Here is a 22,545-nt window from a genome sequence, read left to right as displayed (position 1 = left end):
TCTAGATCTTTTCTTTCTTTTCCCCTGTGTTTGAGTCGTCGTAGGAACCCCAAATTAATTCCAATACTTGTGTTTATTGTATGTATTTGTTCAGCAAAGTCTTGGGAAAAAAATGTATATCTGCAAAAAAATCACTTTTAAAAGATATTATGATCATAACTATGATCAAGATTTCCCAAAAACCACAATAAACCACAGTAGAACATAGCATTTGGGTGTTCAAAGGAGTTTCAGTCAAAAAACTGTGTCGTTCGGTTAAAAAAATTGAGTTTACGTAAGTATTTAAACTTAACGGTTACTTTAATTATGTTTTACACCAGATGTATCTTTTCACAAGTGTTGCGGTATTGTAGCAATTTAACTGAAGTTAAACAACGACGTGGTTCCGGAGATAATATGTTGTTGTTTTTTGTCTGATAATAGGCGCAGAGGGATTTTCGCACCCTGTTTTTAAAGGGTTTTAATGATCGTATCCTTTAACTGCAGGTGTCGCAAGCTGCCTCGTGCTCTCAAGGAGTGGCAGGCTTTCATGGACCTGAAGAAAACAATCGATGAATTCAACGAGTGCTGCCCCCTGCTGGAGCTCATGACTAACAAGGCGATGATGACGCGCCACTGGAAGAGAATCACTGAGGTTCGTGAATGACCGGCCATCATCAACCCCTACTGCTGTACTTATAATAGCAGTAATAATAATAGCTGCTGTTTTGACATTTGGAATTAATACGGCAATAATTTCCACATTTTGACCAACAAGTCTATCTGATTTGTGCTCAGGTGACTGGGCATACCTTTGAGGTGGAATCTGATACCTTCAAGCTACGCAACATTATGGAGGCTCCTCTGCTCAAGTATAAAGAGGAGATTGAGGTAAGAAGGAATAGTAGGTTACTACCTATGCAGGCCAAGAGAATTGTAAAAGTGCCTTTATTTTTTAATAGCAAACAGTGACTCAAAAGCAACAATTACAGTATTTTAGGAATATTACTAATGTTCTTTTCAGTTTGATGAAATGTATGTAATGCATGTTACAATATGCCGTAATATAATTATCTCAATACAGTGAGAATTAATCTTTGCACCAACTACATTTTTTCTTTAATACTAGCATTGTTTATTTAGTCAAAGTATTTGAAGCTTCAAAATATTGTTGACAATGATGATGATCTAATGGAAGGATGTTTAGTGATAATATCAATATGGATAATGATTATTGATAATTATGTCAAAAAGGTTAATATTATATATATAATATTATGTGATAATATAGAGTATCAGCTTTCTTACTGGAATATTTTGTGCTCATCACCTAAATTTAACCAAAAAGTACACATTTTCTTCTTCTTCCTCCGACGTGTACTGTATATACTAATGTATTAATGCCCTGCGGGGAATTGAAAATGTATTTTCTGATATTTCATTTGCCACTACCATTCGTGTTGCTGCTTTTTTAACACATGTGAGGTGTTTTTCCGCAGGATATCTGTATCAGTGCGGTGAAAGAGCGTGATATTGAGCAGAAGCTGAAGCAGGTGATCGCTGAGTGGGACAATAAGACCTTTACGTTTGCCAACTTTAAAACCCGCGGAGAGCTGCTGCTGAGAGGAGACAGCACATCAGAGATCATTGCAAGCATGGAGGACAGCCTGATGATTTTGGGGTCTCTAATGAGCAACAGGTATGTTTGTGTTGACCCTCATAATCATTAGTATTTTGATGTGTGGTATATGTTAAGCATACATGCATGTCACGTATTTCCCAGGTACAACACTCCATTTAAAGCCCAGATTCAGAAGTGGGTTCAGAATCTCTCCAACACTACTGATATCATAGAAAACTGGATGACCGTCCAGAACCTCTGGATCTACCTGGAGGCTGTGTTTGTGGGTGGAGACATCGCTAAACAGCTGCCGAAGGTAGATTAAGTCACAGTGAATTAGTCATATTTGTCATATATATATTAGCGGATGTAAGTGTGTATTGTTGCAACAAGAGAACACAATCCTGATAATGTGACTCAAACTTCAGGAAGCAAAGCGTTTCTCCAACATCGACAAATCGTGGGTGAAGATCATGATGCGAGCCCATGAGATGCCCAATGTCGTACAGTCATGCGTGGGAGATGAGACCATGGGGCAGCTGCTTCCTCACCTCCTGGAACAGCTGGAGATTTGCCAGAAGTCACTCACAGGGTGGGTACCGAGGACTCACGTTTTAGTAACTCACACACCTCACGACAATATGAAGGTTTGAAGTGTGAGTCTAATGCAAGGTGCTTTGAGGCTATTTATTGCAGGTAACATTTTATTTTTGTCACATGCTGTCAAACAGATATTTGGAGAAGAAGCGCCTGCTGTTTCCTCGTTTCTTCTTCGTCTCTGACCCCGCCCTGCTGGAGATCCTGGGCCAGGCCTCGGACTCACACACCATCCAGGCCCACCTTCTCAACGTCTTCGACAACATCAAATGTGTCCGATTCCACGACAAGGTGAAGTTTTCATGGATCTCCTTAAGAGAGTGATGAGTGGTCAGTGTCTCATCTCCCTGCTTTATACACTTTATACGTATTGTAGCAATGCATAGTGCACTTTATACATATTTCTGTGCAATACTGTTACTATATTTTGTGCTTTATTTTTATTCATAATCTTTTGCCTTAAGTTTATTTTGATTTTTTTTCCCTTTTAAAGTTTATTCCCAGCAAAATAAGCTTTTCATTGTACAGAATAACTGCCTGTTATCTGTGCATATGACAATAAAAATATCTTGTAGAGCAACAGCATCTTTCAACGCCTCTGACAAGGCGTTTTTTTTTTGCAGAACTGAAAAGATTTGTAAAAAAAATGCCATTGACTAATCTGAATTTGGTAGAAAGAAAGCAGATACACATGATGTCCTATTCGGTCCTCTCTCTCTCTCAAAGGAAATATGATAATCAATTTATAATTCTAATGAATCAAACATGCCATTCCTCTCCTCTCAGATATACGATCGCATTCTGGCTGTATCGTCCCGGGAGGGGGAGACCGTGGAGCTGGAGCGTCCCGTCACAGCAGAGGGGAACGTTGAGGTTTGGCTCAACGCTCTGCTCAAGGAGTCCCAGAGGTCTTTGCACTTGGTGATCCGACAGGCTGCCGTGACCATCCAGGACTCTGGCTTCCAGCTCATCGACTTCCTCAACTCCTTCCCTTCTCAGGTATATCATGAATTAGATTTAAAGAATTCATCCACTTATATTTCAACACATGGGCCATAGCATTACTCTGTCATTGTCAGTCAATCTGGGGAAGTATTACAATGTAAATGACCACGTAGCTTTTACCTTGATCTAGGTGGGCTTGCTCGGTATTCAAATGATATGGACCAGGGACTCCGAGGAGGCTCTGACCAACGCTCGGTATGACCGCCGCATTATGCCCAAAACCAACCAGCTCTTCCTGGATCTGCTCAACACACTGATTGACATGACCACCAGAGACCTGGGCGCCATGGAAAGGACCAAGTACGAGACCCTCATCACCATCCATGTCCACCAAAGGGATATATTCGACGACCTGGTCAGTATTTAACTTTTTTTTTTGTATATATAGAGTTATTGCTCTATATACTAAATGCAAACAAGCTCCTCCCCAGTTCATCTAATAGGAATCTCCTGCTCTTCAAAGTGTTTTCATTGGTTGACAAGTGATATTTAGACTTAGAGAAAGGCCAGTCTTTGAAGTACATTTTGTGGCTGGTCTCCAAGGTGAATATAACAGGTGTGCAGTAAAATAAAATAAAAATCCTGATTATTTTGTAATCCCCTCGTACCTTTATGCATTTATTCTACTCTGATTTTCTCAATTTTTTCAAAAATACGTTTTTCTCTCTTCTTCCTCTAACTTACTTCGCTCTCCCATAATAACCGCTCTATCCCATCATCTTTATCCTGCTTATGCCTTTTATCTCTTTGTATTTCATCTCTCGATTCATCACCCTGCTTATTCTGCCGCTGCTTTCCACTGTACTCCTCCATATACTCATTTTATTCACCGGCTAACGTATTTCTTTCTTGGCATCCTTCTCCCCTCAACTTTATCTTCCTTTCGCCTTCTATTCATCTTATTACCTCTCACCTCTGTTCTTTCATCCTCTCCTTACCTGCCTCTCCCATTCTTTCCACCTTTTTAATGTAACCTTCCTGTCACCTCATGCCCACTCATGCGTCCGACCCTTTAACCCCTCTTTCCCTCTTTTTCATGCTTTTATCTCTCACCTCCACTATACTCTTACCCTCATTCCTTACCTTCCTTCCTTCTCCCTCCAGTGCCGGCTCCATGTCAAAAGCCCCAATGACTTTGAGTGGCTGAAGCAGTGCCGTTTCTACTTCAATGAGGACTCGGACAAGATGATCATCAACATCACAGACGTGGGCTTTAGCTACCAGAATGAATTCTTGGGCTGCACTGAAAGGCTCGTCATTACGCCGTTGACTGACAGGTAGATGGTCATCCATGAACACAGCACACACACACGCACACACACACACACTCTCATGAAGCCATCATTCAAATTGTATGCATGTTTATACTGACCAGCAAAGTAATGTAAAATGATCAAACAAATCTCACATTCATGTTTTAAAGGGCATGTGGAGCATGTGGAGACCCTAGATATGCTAGACATGCAAATAGCTCTCAACATGCTAACGACGTTAGCAGCTGCTCACGTGCACTAAAAGCACAGAGTGCCATTCTCTGCTCGGGTAGATATTATTCCACACATCTTTACATTACATTTTATGGATGCGAGAACCTTTAACACTACTTCCATTACTTCCTCTGTGTACAACTAAGTACTCCGTCAACAATGCCTGCAAGGAGAGACTCTCCAAACGTATTACCATCATTACTTTTTCTCAACATGGCATCTGCCAAAACCTGCAAATGCAAATGCACAAACTTGCTTCTGCTTGAGCCTTTCACTTTGGCCTCCCTGTCATCTGAAATGCTCTCAGCAGCAATTTACCGTCATCACTTCCAAAAGAGTTACTTGCCAAAGATAAAATTAAAATTGTTCACTACATCATCAATCTATATTTAATGGAGAGGTAGAGTTACTATGGCTGACTAATGACTGGAGAAACGAGTAAGAGAAACGCAGAGAGAGAGCGGTGTGATTGGGGAGAGAAGAAATTAGAGAGGACGAGTAGGCAATCTTGCACTGTAGTCATCACCTCTGTCAGGGACGGAGGTGATGGCTGACGGAGAGAGGAAGGGAATCAGCCAGTGGGAGGTAGGCAGAATCCCACCAGCAGCCGGTGTCAGACTAATACACTCACAGAAGGACATATGAGAAGAGACAGAGGGAAACAAGATGAGAGTCAAGGAGAAAGAGATGAGAGGAGACAGCAGCAAGGAGGGGGCTACCAGCAGACAGCAGCTCTCCAAAGAAGTGGCATGCAGTCTTTATGGCCAACGGTGGCAAGACCACCCGGATCTTCTCACTGCCTTCTTTTCCCCGCCTGAAATAATACCTGATTCCTTCTCTTTCGTTCGTATGTGCCGTGCCGGTTTCTCTCACTCACTCTCTTTACTCTTCCAAACCGGTTGTAGTGGCAGAGAAGATGAAGGACAGAGAATGTGAAAGAAGAAACCAGTAAAAGGTGGAAGTGCTATCACATGAAAGCAAAAGCGACAATGGTGATTTGAAAAATATCTATTTATTTTTTTAGGACACAGTGAGTTGCAGGTGTAGTTTGACTTTGATTTTCCGTGCAGGGAAAAGGGAGAGAGGCATTTAGCGAGATGGTCAGGTCCCCGTGTCAGTCATCCTCTCTGCTGAAGTTTCCTCGAGCAAGATACTGAATCCCCCAGCAGCCTCAGGGGCAGCCTCATCGAGCTGTGCCCGACATCCAACTGTATTAGTTTCATTGTGTGTGAACATAATGTGAGGGCGAAATGAAAGCTGCTTTGTGAGGAAGCAAACTTTTAACCTTATCATGCCTTTGAACTGCCTTTCTGTCCATGTTTGGTCAGGTGCTACATCACCCTCGCCCAGGCTCTCGGTATGAGTATGGGCGGAGCGCCTGCTGGTCCTGCAGGGACAGGTGAGACCGAGGCCTCAAAGTGTGTCCGTGAAATACTGATTTTATCCAATTAGGAAACTTTCTCAGACAGGACTGCAGACATGTAAGTAAAAGTAAAGTGACACCAAGATTATGAAATGGTGACAAAAATATATTTATTGCATCTATCTCTCTATCTATCTGTGGTCTTGTCGCTTTACAGCAGTGATACCTCACCACAGGGTCCCAAAATATATCGAGAGGGTTTTTATCTAGAGACCATTAGAGAGAGAGTTTAAGATGTTTTGGTTTGAAAATTCCTTTGGTTTTCTTTTTGCGTTAAGATTGTTGCACCTCATATTGAGATGTGTCAAATGTGTTTTTTGTTATTAGGTAAGACGGAGACCACGAAAGACATGGGCCGCTGTCTGGGAAAGTATGTCGTGGTCTTCAACTGTTCTGATCAGATGGACTTCAGAGGTCTGGGAAGAATATTTAAAGGTAAGAGTCACAAGGCAAACCTGTGTTGTTATGCTAATGAAAATAAAGCAGCACGAGAAATGGTTTAGAGATGGAGCCTAAATAAGGCTCAACGTTCTGTGCAAAGTTTGAGGAGTTTGGAATGAGCTACCAGAACCACACAAGAGGCAATTGGCTATATTCCCCATATTTTGAGTATAATTAATCAATATGTGACTGTCAAGTTTCTTGTGTCTGATTTCCAGGTCTGGCTCAGTCTGGGTCTTGGGGCTGTTTTGACGAGTTCAACCGCATCGACCTCCCAGTTTTGTCGGTGGCCGCCCAGCAGATTGCCATCGTTCTCACGTGCAAGAAGGAACGTCGCAAAAACTTTATCTTCACTGACGGAGACCACGTGGAAATGAGCCCCGAGTTTGGCATCTTCCTTACAATGGTCAGTGACACAGCTGTGCCATTATTTAGACATTTTCAGTGATGCGGGCAATGTCAGTTTGTACAATACTAAACAGGTGTCTGATTGGTATTGATAATATTGTTCATTATCATAACCCTTATACAGTAATTACTGTATCTACTTGGTACAGATGTTATCCCAAGGCAAGTCATTAAACATAGAAGAGTGGTATAATTGTCCCATGTGGAGAGAGGGTTCAGAGATTGTGTGTGTGTGTGTGTGTGTGTGTGTGTGTGTGTGTGTGTGTGTGTGTGTGTGTGTGTGAGATCAAAGGCTGGCTCTGGAGAGGAGGGCCTGAGCTGTGTCCATAGGGATTTAACGAGCTGAAGGATAGTGCTATGAACTTTAATAAAGTTCCAGCATTACCTTAAGACTCTTATAACTTAAAATTCCATGTTTTAAATACAAAGAGACGCTGTAGGGTGTGCACATACAGTATATGTTGTAAATTATACAAATTGCATGCAACTGCTCATCTGTCCTATGGGATACACTATGCACTATTGCATTTCCTTATAATTATAATTCAAGTGTTTTATCCAATTTTATTTCAATCCAAAGTCTCTTCCTGTGTAATCAGAACCCAGGTTATGCAGGACGCCAGGAGCTTCCCGAGAACCTGAAGATCAACTTCCGCTCCGTGGCCATGATGGTTCCTGATCGTCAGATCATCATTCGGGTAAAACTGGCCAGTTGTGGCTTCATAGACAACATGGAGCTGGCCCGCAAGTTCTTCACTCTTTACAAGCTGTGTGAGGAGCAACTCTCCAAACAGGTAAAACAATGGATGAGATCTGATTGCAAAAAAAAGATGTTTAACGTCATTACAAAATATATAAGATAAGATAATCCTTTCGTCCCGCAGTGGGGAAATTACAGGATTACAGCAGCATTGCTCACAAGTGAATAAACAAATAATAAAATAGAACAAGTAATATAAATATAAACAAACAGTATACTGTTAGGTCTAAAACACAACATATACAAAACAAAGGACAATTCTCTTTTTGAACATTTTGCTGAATGAAGAGCTCCAGCTTGGGATGATGATCAAATACTTGGACCTATGTGTGCTGAGCCTTCTTTGCTCTATTAGTGCTCAATTTATACGTGTTTAGAAAATAATGCAAGATGTCTAAAGGGCCTAAAGCTTAATGCCTCACATTGTTGTGGCAGCAGTCTTTGATTCAGCTACAATTTAATTCTTGGTTAGTAGTCAAATTACTTGTTGGGCTGTCATCTACATTATAATATGTATTTATTATAAGATTATAGACTTGTAAATGCTTGTTACAGAGGCTTTAAACTGTGACGATGATGATGAGGAGGAAGATTGACATCTAATTGGCTATTTGTGGTTGTCCAGGTTCACTATGACTTTGGCCTACGCAACATCCTGTCGGTGCTGAGAACCCTGGGAGCTGCCAAGCGGGCCAACCCCAGTGACACCGAGTCCACCATCGTCATGAGGGTCCTCAGGGACATGAATTTATCCAAGTTGGTCAGTCTAGAATACAATACAATAGAGCATCTAATAGATAATCTTGATTTTTTTTTAAATTAATTTTGATGCATTTCCATCAGGAGAAAATGTGAGTAAGAAATAATACATTTAATGTATTTAATAGAAACCTAAAGTCAGTAACCGAAGATAATAGCCAGACTGATTTAAGATGAATCATTCTCAGTGTTTTATGTGTGTTTTTTGCTAACTTGTGTCTATTTATACGCACGTTTGTTTTCATTAGATCGATGAGGATGAGCCACTCTTCCTGAGCTTGATTGAGGACCTCTTCCCTGGGATCCAACTTGATAAAGCAGGCTACCCTGAACTAGAGGCTGCCATCGACTTGCAGGTAGGGGCGGGAGTGAGGGATGAGTTTGTCTTGTGTTGGCGAGGGAGAGAGAAACGCAGCAGGATATAGCGATGGATGAAAGAGGGAGAGCGTAGAGAAGGACATCGTAAACAGAGGGTGAGAGAGAGAAATGCAGAAGCTAAGTAAAATCTGACAAAAGACTAATGGACTGTGAGACTGCTGTATCTTTCATGTCACTGTTAAACGCCTCCAGATATATCGCCCAAAGGAATACAAATGGTGTTATTTACCATTTGTCGAGGACCTAACCTTAGTAACAGTGGAAATCACAGTGAAGAGAAAATAGAGACAACGTGAGATCTTTAAATTGCAGCATTGTCGTGCGTTCTACCCTCATCCTTGCAGTAATGTACGCTTGTTGTTGTAATACCTGACGAGGCTGAAGAAAGCACAGAGGGAAGTCAAAAGCATGACTCAAAGACAGGACAGTTCCAATAAAACACAGTCACCCCAATGCGAACAGGTGTGGTCAACAGAGCCAAACACCAGAGGCCTGTACTACAAAGCAGGGTTTGAGGTTAGCGAGCTAACTTCAGAGTTTAAAGAAACGCCCCTTTATGTGAACGGCTAGATTAAGAAACCCCGGGTTGATTTACAGAGTTGGTAATGAGCTCCATACGACAGTTGCTGGGGTTAGTACGGAGCTGCAGATTTTCTAATTTGCAAAACAGGTTAATTGCAGCCACAAGGCAATTTTTTTTGCCAAATATTAGTTATTTTTTTGCACAGATAGAACTTTATTTGCATTGTTCTAACAAAGTGATTGCACATGTTATTTGTTTTTGTCTGATGGAGCAATCCGGTTTACTTGAAAGTGATGGCAATTTTCTTTAATCCATTATTAGAAAAAGCACGTATGGAGGAGTCACAAAAAGTTATTTCAATAAAAATTCAGCATGGGCGATGGGGCACGAACATTTTTCTTCCTCCAAAGTGGGGCGTGACAAAATAAGTTTGAGAACCACTGCCTTACAGTACCATCCAGAACATGTCATAGCCATTTGTATGCTTATTTGCTCAGTGTGGTAAATATGTGTATCCTGTAACTGTGCTCCCTCAGGTCGAGGATGCAGGTCTGATCATTCACCCGCCCTGGAAGCTGAAGGTCATCCAGCTGTTCGAGACGCAGAGGGTCCGACATGGCATGATGGCCCTCGGGCCCAGTGGGGCCGGAAAGACCACTTGCATCCATACGCTGATGAGAGCTATGACGGGTAGGATTTTGTGCATGTGTTCAGCCAAAAAGACACCAACTTATGACACCGTAGTTGAAATGTGTATCTGTGTGTCAGAGGAAAAAGACCAACAAATCAAGAATCATCTTTAGAAAACTCACAAATGTGTTTTTTTGTGAATACATGTGGCATGTTAGATACACTTACTGTTCAAGTGTAGGGTCAAATGTTTCTGTCCATGTCTTCTCAGAGTGTGGTCAGCCTCACAAAGAGATGCGCATGAACCCAAAAGCCATCACGGCACCTCAGATGTTTGGTCGATTGGACGTGGCCACAAATGACTGGACCGACGGCATCTTTTCTACGCTGTGGAGGAAAACTCTGAGAGCAAAGAAAGGTCAGGTCGCTTATAGTGTTTTTATACTTTGAATCGAGCTGAGCTGACATGAATAAAAAATTTAAGCGTTTTCATGTAAGTCATGTAAAACAATTTATCATATTTTGTGTAAATGAGAGAATAACAATTTTTACAAAGGTGTGTGTGTGTGTGCATTTTCATTTTATTTCCTTTTAGACATGCTTCATGATTGACCTGAATATCTTCAGATATCACAGGTGTGCTCCAAGATGAGCACAATCTGTAATACGTGTTTAATTGGCAAATAAGGGAGCTTTGTTTCATGTCATCATCTCTGATAAATTAGCATCAGAGAAAGAGAGAAAACACGAGAGAGATTCCTGCTGGGTTAAGAAATGATTCCTCAAATGATTAATCCACTTATATGTTCCTTTTCTCTGAGAACTTTGGGGGAAACCAGTACGGTTTTACTCTGCAGTGAAATCTCCCGGGACATCCTCACATCCATAGTTCAAAGCGGCACCGACAGATGTGTAATCTTTCCGTTCAGTCTTAATCCTACACACTTCATTAAAATGCATGTGTGCCTGGGTATGAATATACATTATGTGTGTTTGCTTTTTATGTATCAAAATATACATCTGATGTATTCAGTGTTGGTTCTCATGCTTAATGCATGTGTTAGAGCAGGATGCGTTTATGCTTTCTGTTCAAACTGTTCCACGTTGCTTTGATCAGACAGGATTCCAGTATAGAAAAGAAGGCGGTTTAGATTTGTGACGGGACTCCTGAGTCCCGAGTGGAGTATTCTTCAAGGAAATGAAATATCTTGGGAAAACAGACTGTATTCACAATGTGGTTCAGTAGATGCAGCAACAGCATCCCAAGCCTGATCTATTTCAAGGACCTCTGTGTAGAAAAGCAGCTGGTGGCTCATGTGCGTGAAAGCAGTCATATAAGTTATACATTACTTTGACTCGAAACTGAGTCCTTTGGTAAAGTGACGACATCAAACAAACGACAGCAACATCAAAGATCTTTATCGGACAAAACCAGCTTACGTATTTGACGAGTTCCAACGAAACTGGCTCTCAGCAATGTGTGCATTGACCATAGAGATGAAATGAGGAAGAACACTTTATGTAGTAGGAGTATGACTAACAAAAACCCGGTTTTCTATCTCAGGGGAGCACATCTGGATCGTCCTGGATGGACCCGTCGATGCAATCTGGATTGAGAACTTAAATTCAGTTTTAGACGACAACAGAACTCTTACGCTGGCAAATGGAGACCGTATCCCCATGGCACCCAACTGCAAAGTGGTTTTTGAGCCACATAACATCGACAATGCCTCTCCAGCCACCGTCTCACGCAATGGAATGGTGTTCATGAGCTCCTCCGTGCTCAACTGGAGCCCGATACTGGAGGTGAATTGACTAAAAGATTTGATGTGTTTTTCTATCCCTCCACAGAAATTGAAATGTTGGTGGTGCTTATTACGGTATACACAGTATGTACGGGCAAAATAACATCGAGACCTAGATCTGCGGTACCCTCGTGCGGCTTGAGGGTGACGCAAGATCAGTTCCATATCTTGGTTCAGAAGGCTTGACATTGCTGCTGCATCTAGAAATACACCTCACACAACTGTGCTACACAACAGCACGTACACACTGTGTTCTTTGAAGCGTAATATAATCTTCGCTGTCGGTGTGGTTTTTCTCCTCAGGGCTGGTTGAAGAAACGCTTCCCTCAGGAAGCAGAGGTGCTCAGGGAGCTCTTCTCCGCCTCCTTCTCTGAGCTCCACCGCTTCTGTGTGCAGTCGCTGGAGTTCAAGATGGACATGCTTGAGGCCTTTGTCATCATGCAGTGCATCAACATGCTGCAGGGACTCATACCACCAAAGGTAAGATTACAGCTGTTCAGGGATCCCATCCATGGGACAGGGTGCACTCAGACAGGACTTGCTGTGTATTTCAGTGATTAAGAGGTTTTAATTCAAACTGCTGGAGGAAAACATCTATCCATATTGATGGTTGGCAGTTTGAATCATCTGCTGTTCTAAGAAAAGGACCACTGTGTAGGACGCTATTGGATAGTTTTTAGTAGTAGTTATGTAACGGGCTCGGCCGTGTAATTAGGGCCCGTTTTAGAACCCAGAGGTTTTCCTCTCAGTTTGCAGTTTCTAGAGACAATGACGGATGTTAAAAAACCCTTTGGTTCGGTATTTCCCCGTGGCCTACCTGTACTATTGAGCCACGTGATCCACCGGACTGTTTCCTCTAGTAGGAAGGGACGATGAATCGTTTTACACACAGTGCAACCCAAACAATTTTTACATTTGTCTGGATCTGGAAATGAGGCCGGAACGTACTGGATTGTGTTCCCTGGTCAACGGCCATTAAACAGGAGTCCCCATTGAGTAGATTTCTACACTCTTATCAGAGTATATTGTATATATTATATATTGAATATACAGTATATTGGATTTATTTCAACAAGAGTAATTATACACACAGTACAGTACTATGACCAAGTCTTTCCTTCCTTGTGGGTCACCCCCGCAGTACTAAAGAACAGTCAAAAGTATCGCAGTGTAAGAAAGTCTCTGTTTGATTGCTCAAACAGAGTGGTTCAGTCTCAGGGACAGGGTCCAAGAAGAACTGCTGCAGTGCCCGGTATCACAGTATATATAGGCAAGTACGTGGGAAAATCTCTATTGAGACATAGTGGGAGTAAGTGAGTAACAGGTGCGTGTGTGTGGTTACAATATGCTCTGACCTCGGTCACACGCTCAATAGCGTGTTCGTGGTTGCAGCTGCAAAAGCTGCTCAAGGTCAGCTGATAAGCAGCAGCATGCAGTATTTGTCTAACATTCATTCACACATCCATCATTCTACAGTAATAAAAGTGACCTTCATATGCATACAATTATAAATCCCTCATAATAATATCCCTTATTAATTATCATATTTCATGCATTGTAATGTACACATAAACAACTTATCTTACATAGATGTGCAAGTCCAAATGTGACCAACCAAGCTTAAAAAACACTACAATACCATCTGCTATGACCACATTTAGACCTGTGTCTTGTGATGTATAAATGTCATAAAAATGTCAATTTCACTCAAACATGTATAGTTATATTCAATAAAGAAAAATGAAAATAACTTGTATTTTACATAACCCAATCCTCAACAGTTCTATGATCCATTGTAACTCCTTATAGCCAATAAAGTCTTGCTCCTTTTTCAGGCCATTGGCCACCTCATGAGATTACCATGTAGGCATCTATTGTGACCATGTAAAATATATTGTTTGCTTTGTTACCTGCTGAAATGGCTTGAACCCATCAGTGCTGTTCTTTTTGTTTCAGACAATTAAGCTCAGTAAAAAGTGAGATTTGTTTCCACTTTTAATGTGATCCCCTTCTCTTTTTTAAATTAGTTATTTTGAACAAAGTCCTTGATCTAAAGTAGATGTTCCTCTGCAGGAGCAGTGTGGTGAGTTATCCAGAGAGCACTTGGAGCGGCTGTACGTCTTTGCCCTAATGTGGAGCACCGGAGCCCTACTTGAACTGGATGACCGCAGGAAGATGGAGATCTGGCTCAGAGGGAACGACAGTATCTGTCTAAACCTGCCAGACATCCCTCTTGATAGTGACAACACCATGTTTGACTACCATGTCACAGCAGATGGTATGCATGCATTGATAAACAGATGTTATCACCTGCAGATTAGATACCAGCAAATATGGAAGCTGCTCCTTGACAAGCAGAAACATTATGCCTCACGTTGCATTCAATTCTGCAGCAGGTGTACGTTTATCAAATGTTTTTCAATTTGAAGACAACTTGCAAGTGTCTGGGTCATATTTCGTGCTAATGCATATCTTTTCCACGCATGCACATTCATTCTTCTTTCAGGTCAATGGGTCCACTGGAGCACCAGAGTGGAGGAGTATGTGTATCCATCTGAGTTCACCCCGGAGTACAGCTCCATCTTGGTCCCCAATGTGGACAATGTGAAAACGGATTTCCTGATTCAGACCATCGCTAAGCAGGGCAAGGTGAGGTTTGTTAAAAGGAAACTCAAGTTCTGGTATATTTGTTTACTGCCCGTCAAAAAAATGTAACGCTACATTCAATCAAACTCGTTATAAGTGTGAAGGTGACTGAAACCTTGACTCTTCAATTCACACATGACCTAAAAAGGAACTGTGAACAGGAACATTTAGTACAACTTCAGACTTATGGTAATTTATGGCTTATGGTAAGGGTTTTAGAGAGGGTGGCGCCCATTTAATCTCTTCTCTAATCAGTGTGTAACGCTTCATTTAGTCCCGGACACAGCTGTGTAGACACACATGCACACACACAGATCAATAACATGGCAGCGTGGCCAGATGCAGCACAGATCTACAATCTAAATATTTTGGTTCAATTCTCTGCTTGAGCGCCAAATGCTCCAACAGCTGGCACTCTGCAATATTATGCAGTCAAATTCGGAGATCAGGACACAAGAAATATAGTTTTGGTCAACGGTTTACATCTCAAACTCAACTGAATAATGAACTGCCATTCCAGGTTGCAATTTAGTCATGTTAACTTGCATTGTATGTGCATATTGAGATTTTTCATGCATTAAAATATACATTTGCCCAGGCTGTTTTGCTGATTGGAGAACAAGGAACAGCAAAGACTGTTATCCTCAAGGGCTACATGGCAAACTATGATCCTGAGACCCACATGGGGAAGTGTCTCAACTTCTCTTCCGCCACCACACCACTCATGTTCCAGGTAAAGCAGAACTCTGTTTACCTCCCTTATGAAGATGGCTGCTCTATATCTGTGTGAACTTGTTATGGATTATCATGGCCCTGTGCAGTAGCATTGATTGACATTAATAATGTGCAGGCTGGAGGAAGCACAAGTCTTTTGTATGTACTAAACTGCACATTGATCGAGCTGTTACTAAGAATTATGTCAGCATCTTTCCATCTTTTTGCTCTTTTTTTTACCATTTGTTGTCTTTGCTGTCTGTTTCTTTTGTAGAGGACAGTAGAGAGCTATGTGGATAAAAGAATGGGGACCACTTATGGACCTCCTGCTGGGAAGAAAATGTCAATTTTTATAGATGATATCAACATGCCCGTCATCAACGAATGGGGAGACCAGGTGAGGGATCATTTTCACATTCATTATTTGGAAAACAGAAAATATAACTTCACTATTTACCCCAATTAATGGTACATTTCCATTTACGTCCTTTGTTTTGTAGTCCCATAAATGATCAATTAATTTAAAGTCATTTTGATTGATTATATTTTAGACCATTTAATCTTGCACATTTCAGTGACCTAATGTAATGATCCAATAAATTAAACGGACAAAAAATAAAAAGGCGAACATAAACTAATAACAAATAAACCTCCTCTTAATTTAAACTGGCTTTTTTGTGTCCTTCATCCTAGGTGACTAATGAGATTGTCCGGCAGCTGATGGAGCAAAATGGCTTCTTCAATCTGGAGAAACCGGGAGAGTTCACCAATATTGTGGACGTTCAGTTTCTAGCAGCTATGATCCATCCAGGAGGAGGCCGTAACGACATCCCACAGAGGCTGAAGAGGCAGTTCTCTATCTTTAACTGTACGCTGCCCTCCAACGCGTCCATTGACAAGATATTTGGTGAGTGCAGTGGAATCATTATGGATGTATGTATTGAATCAAAACATTTGATTCATGCTAAAGAATGTGATAAGGAAGCTGATAAGGATGATCTTACAGTGCAAAGTTACACAATATCATGACCCATAGAGAATGCACTGTGTCCTATACTGTCCTTTTGATAAAACGATGCGCTAAGGGCACTTTCCCACCTTCAACTACTCCATCGTTGACCTTGTGACACAGGTGTGATTGGCCAGGGCCACTTCTGTGCACGTCGCGGTTTTGTCGAGGAGGTTCAAAGCACCGTACTTCGTTTGGTGTCGCTGACCCGCCGGCTCTGGCAGTTGACCAAGGTCAAGATGCTTCCAACTCCTGCCAAGTTCCACTACATATTCAACCTGAGGGATCTGTCCAGGATCTGGCAAGGCATGCTCAATACCAACGCTGAGGTGGTCAGCTCCGTCCAGGTGAGAGCTTTTTTGATTGATTCTAAAATGTCACATATTTAAGAAAGATGTTTGACATGACTGGGTTTCTACTCGTTGAAACTGATTTCTTTACCATGTATATCCTGTTTTCACAAGAGTGTATGCATATGACAAAGAATCCTTATTTTATTATTTATTTATTAAGTATTTCACTGTATCATCAATCAAAATTTAACAAAGTAGTGCTGCAGTGCTGTAACATTATTTCTCCCAGTAGTCTGTTTTGTGTGCGCGTGCAAACAGAGCTTAGAGTGAAGTTTCGTAGTGTAGTGTGCTGCAGAGTAGCGTATAATAGACTAGAGTAGTGTATAATAGACTAGAGTAGTGTATAATAGACTAGAGTAGTGCAGAGACCCTGACGGAGCACAATCAACCCCTTACCTATGTGCTAGTGCTAATGCATGACTACATATTTACAGTACTGGTGAGGGACAGAAGTGTTTATTGCGAAGGGAAGCAGAGAAAATTCTTGCACTGCAAGCTCAAATCTTGCTGAGGTGGCCAACTTGTGTGGCCTCACTGAATAATAGAATACAATGAAATGCATCTTCTACTGCAGCCTACCAAGAGTCTAGACCAGGAGTGTCAGACATACGGATCCGGCCCGCCAGGTGGTCCAGCTCGGCCTGCTGGATGAAAAAAAAAGCGGCAGGCTTTTGCCAACATTAGCCTAACGAGTCACAAACGCGTCACAAATTATCCAGTGTTTCTCTGCTCAATGATTCCATTAAAGAATAAAATGTTTCCTCCCAATCAAAACTATTTGTCATATTAGCCAGAGTACCTTTTTGTATGGAATGGAGCTGAATTAGCTCATTCAGTAGCTATGCTGCGAGCTTGTGTTGGCTGACAGATTGAAGAGAGACTTTCCTTTTAACTTTACTTAATGAGAGCAATAACACAAAGACCTCATTTCCAGGTGCTGCTGGCATTGTGGAGGCATGAGTGCAGTCGCGTGATAGCTGACAGATTCACCATGCCGGAGGACATAGACTGGTTTGACCAGGCTTTGGCGAAGCTGGTTGAAGAGGAGCTCGTGGAGGAGATCAAGAACATAGCGGATTACGGAGCGGACCGATACTTTGTCGACTTTCTACGAGATGCACCTGAGGCTACAGGTACCATCAATCAAAAAGGCACAGCATTTATTTATTTTTACATTTCAGCAGTGTTGTTGTTCTCTCTTAAGAAAAAAAAATACACAGTAATTATTTATGTTTGTATTGTGATGACTTTTAATGTTTAATTATCTTGTCTTCATAGGAGAGGAGCCAGAAGATTCTGACTTTGATATGCCCAAAGTGTACGAGCCCATGGAATCGTTTGAGAGTTTAAAGGAGCGTCTGAACATGTTCCTGAGCCATTACAATGAGAGCATCAGGGGTACTGGCATGGACATGGTCTTCTTCCAGGATGCGATGATACATCTGGTCAAGGTACTGTTATCATCAGCGTTTGACGTTATAGAATAGGACCAAAAGTACTGTGAAACAGCAAGTATATATCATTTTAATCTGAATGAATGCACGCGTGCCATTGCATGTCTGTGGCCACCCAGCACATGGTTCTCATCGAGCACATCCGAGGGCTTTCAAATGCAAGAAGCTTGAATATTCAGACAATCTAAAAGCGCCAAAAAAATCCTACCAGTTTTGGTTAAGTACAACTTAATTTGTGGAGCTTTTAAATGCCTGACTCACTTGCGATCTCCCTCTCTGTCTCCCTTGCTTGTTATTTTTTTTTCTTCTGGTTCTCGCACTTGCAATTTCCAATATGAATCCTAGTTTCATGTCCATGTTTGGTTTTGTGTGTGTAGGTGTCGAGGATAATACGGACCCCTGGAGGTAATGCCTTGCTGGTGGGTGTCGGGGGTTCAGGCAAACAGAGCCTGACTAGATTGGCCTCCTTCATAGCTGGATACAAGATCTTCCAGATCACTCTCACGCGGTAATGCTCACATACAATAGTTGTTTATGCACACACACCCACACTCACACATGCATCTGCCACATGTAGTTGTTCATGGCCTATGACCTTTGATTTACTTCATCATTTATGACTCGATAATCAAAGCCATGGGTGGATTTTTGCAAACCGAACACGAATGCTTCACCATGTTATCCTGCAATGCAGTTATTTTCTACAGAGTACAAGTACCTTGTAACATGCATCCATTTTATATAAAAAAAATAATGCTGTCAAGTTAGGCCTCTACTATGTATGCATGCACATATCATTTTGTTTTGAATTAGGTTAAACGCTAATAGTTTCAGATATAAAATCTAAATCACCGTATTCTTGATTATCTTGAATATCTTGTTTCAGTTCTGACATTTCATTATTATTTCGTTCATTATTTCTCACTCAGGAGCTGCAATTAGAAAGTATTAGTTACCAGGACAGATGAGATGTATTGTGTAATATCTTGCATCTCTTATATGTTTTCCTCCCACAGTCCCCGTGTGCATTTGTCACTGTCATATTTCCTGTCTGCACTTTTTCCTGACAGATTTTAGTGTTTGCTATTAATATGACTGAGCCGCTGGACTGAGCCGCCCTCTTCAGAGAATTCAGGCACCTTTATTTGATGTCTGTGCTTTTCTTCTTTTTCTAAACACGGACACGTGTGTTTTCCATGCACATCCAGTATACTGATGTCTTATCCTCTTGAACCTGACTTTTTCATTGCCTTTATGTAAACTTTCACATTTAAATACCATCATCCTCACTTCTTTCACTTTTCACCCTTGTCTTCATGCAGTTGATTCCACCCATTATTCTAGCACTTTCACACATTTGCTTATTTCTCATTTTTAAGTGGATATGTATCTAATGCATTCTGTTCTTTGCCAGCTCATACAACACAGCCAACCTGATGGATGACCTGAAGGCTTTGTACAGAACAGCTGGCCAACATGGCAAAGGCATCAGCTTCCTCTTCACTGACAACGAAATCAAAGACGAGTCCTTCCTCGAGTACATGAACAACGTCCTGTCATCTGGAGAGGTCAGCAGCACACACATAGGAAATAAAAAACCCATGTATGCATGTTAATAGTTATATAAACATACATGTAATATGAATATTTAATAAGAAATGCAAAGGCAGAAGCTGAGCCCTCAAAGTAGAGGTCTGCTCTGTAGAAACATGTATAGATAAACTTATTTTCACTGCTATGATTTCAAATAATGCGACTGAAACTGGTTCAACTAAATATTCCCCAGTCATTCCCATACTTTATATAAGTTTTGCTTATCAGTGTAATTTACCACGGATGTCTAGAGTGGATGAAAAACAGATGAAACATATGAATTTATTGTATTGTGATGAATGCATTGCCACGCATGTTTTTACAGCAGTTTTGATAATCAACACAAACACTGTATTGTGACAAAAGCCTCTGTGGGGAAACACAAAGCTGCTGCACTGAATCAGATGCTTACATTGACATCCAGTTCATCCAGAACAAAAGCCTCAATTATACTCCCTTTGTGCTGCTGAAACTGACAGCCGGCATTCACCCTCGAGTGAAACCTACTTTTCATGTCAAGTCAGCGACAGCACAGACCCAGAGAAGAGAAAACACTGTTGTCTGGTTCATGAGCAGTGCTGTTTATCTCAATTCAATCAAATAAAAAAGCAAATATCATTTCCCCTTTCAATCCGATAGCATTTCAATTACTTTGCGATTGATTTGGATGTAATGAATCGAAGCTGTAACTGACAGAAGGGACAGATGCACCTAGTTTTTTTTATTTTTTCTGTGCTGCATCCATATGCATTACAGCTGCAGAACGACCTTTTATCTGCAGCAGTAGGAGGAAGCTTCAAGGCAGGGCATGTGAGCGGAGTGGAGCAGTGAGAATTTGCACTCCTCTCTCAAGGGGCTGTTGCTTCCCTCCGCTTAAAGCCGCTCCAGGCCACAGCAGTCAATATCGTTCCGCACTCAACTCAGGTTCCACCCTGCTCCGCTCACCGCTCACTCCAAAAAAAAAAAAAAAGGAGAAAGAGCTGCTTTGCATTTTTGGGCTGCATATCAGGGTGCCGTTCACAAGCTCTGTTTCAAGGTTAAACTTATACATTCAATTATCCCATTGTACTGATCCAGTGGGAGAAATGGCACACTTTCCTCTGCTCGCTAATTTAATATCCTCTTCTCCTCTTCATCCTACATGTCTCCCTCCACACCTACTCCCCTTTTTGTTCTGCTGCACCTTCCTATTCCCTCTCTTCCTTTTCCTCTTCCTCTAATTGTGTTTCCCCTCTGGTTTGTTTCCTGCTCTGTCTCCACCATTTCCCCTTGTTGCCCTCTCTTCCCTTTTCTCTCTAAGCCTGTACGACATTGTTTTCCTCCACTTCCTTTCCCCTCTATCTCCCTTCCTTTTCTTTTTTTCTTTTACTGTTTATTAATACTCCTTCCCCGTCATCCATATTTCCTCTATACCTCCTCATTAGATGGATCCTTCTCCCGCCCATCTTGAGCATTTTCTTACATTTTCCAAATGAAAGACATATCACGGCTACATTTGTTGTATAGGTATACAAAGTAAAGACCATCTACAGGGGTGATGGTGAATTATTTTTGTTTAGATCTATCTCTCTGTCTCTCATACATGGAAGGAACACAAGTGATGTTAAATGATAAAATAAGCTACCACTACCGAGGAGACATTCACAATTATTCCTATATAGGTTTTACAAGAGATCAGGAGGGAGCATACTGCTGGGGATGAAACTATTCTCTGAAAAAGGAAATATTTTCCCAAAACCAGCACTATCTTACACATCACCATCCTCTTCCCCGTCTGGTTATGTACGCTGTCCCATCCTCCCTCAACTGCAATGATGTGCAGCATAGCCATCACATGATGAGACCAGCACCATTTAAGAAGAGACATTATGCATGTAAAGACTGCACTTTTGGGAGGATCTACTACATGTGATGTGATGTGCAGCCAAAGTAGACACCTTTTAATTATACACTTGACATTATACACTTTCCCCGAGTCCTTTCATTAAAGCGTTGCAAACAGTGTTATCAGTCCTGGTTCGGGAATTGCTGTTTATTAAGTGATTTGTATTTTCCACCTCCTGATCGTTACCCTCGTTTCCCTCCTTTCACCTTTTGTTTACTCCTTATTTACCTCCTTCCTCATCTTCTCTCCATCCAGCCTCCTCATTTTCCATCAGCTGGTTGTCTTTTCTAATCCCCTCCTTGTTTTCTGTGGCTCCCCCTGCCTCATGAGGATAGCATCCCTATCTGGCCTCTGTTCCACCGCCTTCCCCCGCTCCTCTCTTCCCCTTCCTCCACCTCCTTGCCTAAATAACAATTTAAGCAGCAGCTGCTTTACCAGTGGAATAAAACTGGGGAGTTTGCATCCGTGTGATGTTTGTGTCTGTGAGCAAAGTTTGTGCTGCAGAAGTTTTGGGATGACTGTGTGCGAGAGACGGTGACAGAGATGAGAAATAAAAAGGAAGCGTGAGCTTGTTAGTTTGAGGTTGTTGTTTATGTGAGATTAAGCCAGCAGATGGTTGGGGACGTGGTGCTACTAACCACAAAGCCACACGCCCTGCTCGCTCTCTTTTCTGTTACTTGCTCTCTCTCTTGGTAACTCTGGATTTAATGAAAAGGAAAGCAGTGCCACTATCCCCTCCATCAGACCCAGACAAAGTGGGCGTCCTATTCCATAATGAAGATGTTCTTTTTATACCTCAACACCAGGCTAAGGCAATATGTGGAGGATGAAAAGAATAACAAGGAAAATGTTTTTAAAAAAAAGTCTCTCTGTTAAATTAGATGAACTGCTTGAGGGTCAGAGGAAATATAGAGATCCGGATAAAGTAGAGGTTGAGCATGTGGAAATTAAAGCACTATTTCAAGGTGTTAATTCAGAATATGTCACAGTGGGGGAATCTTGCTTTTGAATTCATAAGGAATCAATGCCTAAATATTGCTAAACTACAGATGTCTACCTTGTGCTATGACTGTTT

General features: G+C 41.5%; 1 protein-coding gene across 2 annotated transcripts in view; it reads left to right on the top strand.

Annotated features, from left to right (window-relative positions):
* Positions 1-22,545, top strand: part of dnah5 (dynein, axonemal, heavy chain 5) — a gene marked incomplete at both ends in the record, with an annotated part of 80,131 nt that overhangs the window by 22,162 nt on the left and 35,424 nt on the right. For both annotated transcript variants that reach the window (XM_079227092.1, XM_079227091.1), the window contains 29 exons: positions 487-634; positions 778-870; positions 1,479-1,678; positions 1,763-1,916; positions 2,029-2,192; positions 2,332-2,488; positions 2,984-3,196; positions 3,333-3,557; positions 4,307-4,479; positions 6,018-6,088; positions 6,440-6,547; positions 6,772-6,959; positions 7,561-7,755; positions 8,347-8,481; positions 8,729-8,836; positions 9,918-10,071; positions 10,283-10,429; positions 11,576-11,817; positions 12,120-12,296; positions 13,890-14,094; positions 14,323-14,465; positions 15,061-15,195; positions 15,451-15,573; positions 15,870-16,083; positions 16,309-16,532; positions 17,473-17,671; positions 17,817-17,989; positions 18,370-18,500; positions 19,407-19,560. In XM_079227092.1, the coding sequence (XP_079083218.1) occupies positions 487-634; positions 778-870; positions 1,479-1,678; positions 1,763-1,916; positions 2,029-2,192; positions 2,332-2,488; positions 2,984-3,196; positions 3,333-3,557; positions 4,307-4,479; positions 6,018-6,088; positions 6,440-6,547; positions 6,772-6,959; positions 7,561-7,755; positions 8,347-8,481; positions 8,729-8,836; positions 9,918-10,071; positions 10,283-10,429; positions 11,576-11,817; positions 12,120-12,296; positions 13,890-14,094; positions 14,323-14,465; positions 15,061-15,195; positions 15,451-15,573; positions 15,870-16,083; positions 16,309-16,532; positions 17,473-17,671; positions 17,817-17,989; positions 18,370-18,500; positions 19,407-19,560 (4,753 nt within the window). The remainder of the gene's footprint in view (positions 1-486; positions 635-777; positions 871-1,478; positions 1,679-1,762; positions 1,917-2,028; positions 2,193-2,331; positions 2,489-2,983; positions 3,197-3,332; positions 3,558-4,306; positions 4,480-6,017; positions 6,089-6,439; positions 6,548-6,771; positions 6,960-7,560; positions 7,756-8,346; positions 8,482-8,728; positions 8,837-9,917; positions 10,072-10,282; positions 10,430-11,575; positions 11,818-12,119; positions 12,297-13,889; positions 14,095-14,322; positions 14,466-15,060; positions 15,196-15,450; positions 15,574-15,869; positions 16,084-16,308; positions 16,533-17,472; positions 17,672-17,816; positions 17,990-18,369; positions 18,501-19,406; positions 19,561-22,545) is intronic.

Source organism: Taurulus bubalis (genome assembly GCF_910589615.1).
Source record: "Taurulus bubalis genome assembly, chromosome: 12".
Lineage (NCBI taxonomy): Eukaryota > Metazoa > Chordata > Actinopteri > Perciformes > Cottidae > Taurulus > Taurulus bubalis.
The sequence above is the reverse complement of the archived record's forward strand: the minus strand, read 5'-3'. Positions and strand labels throughout refer to the sequence as shown.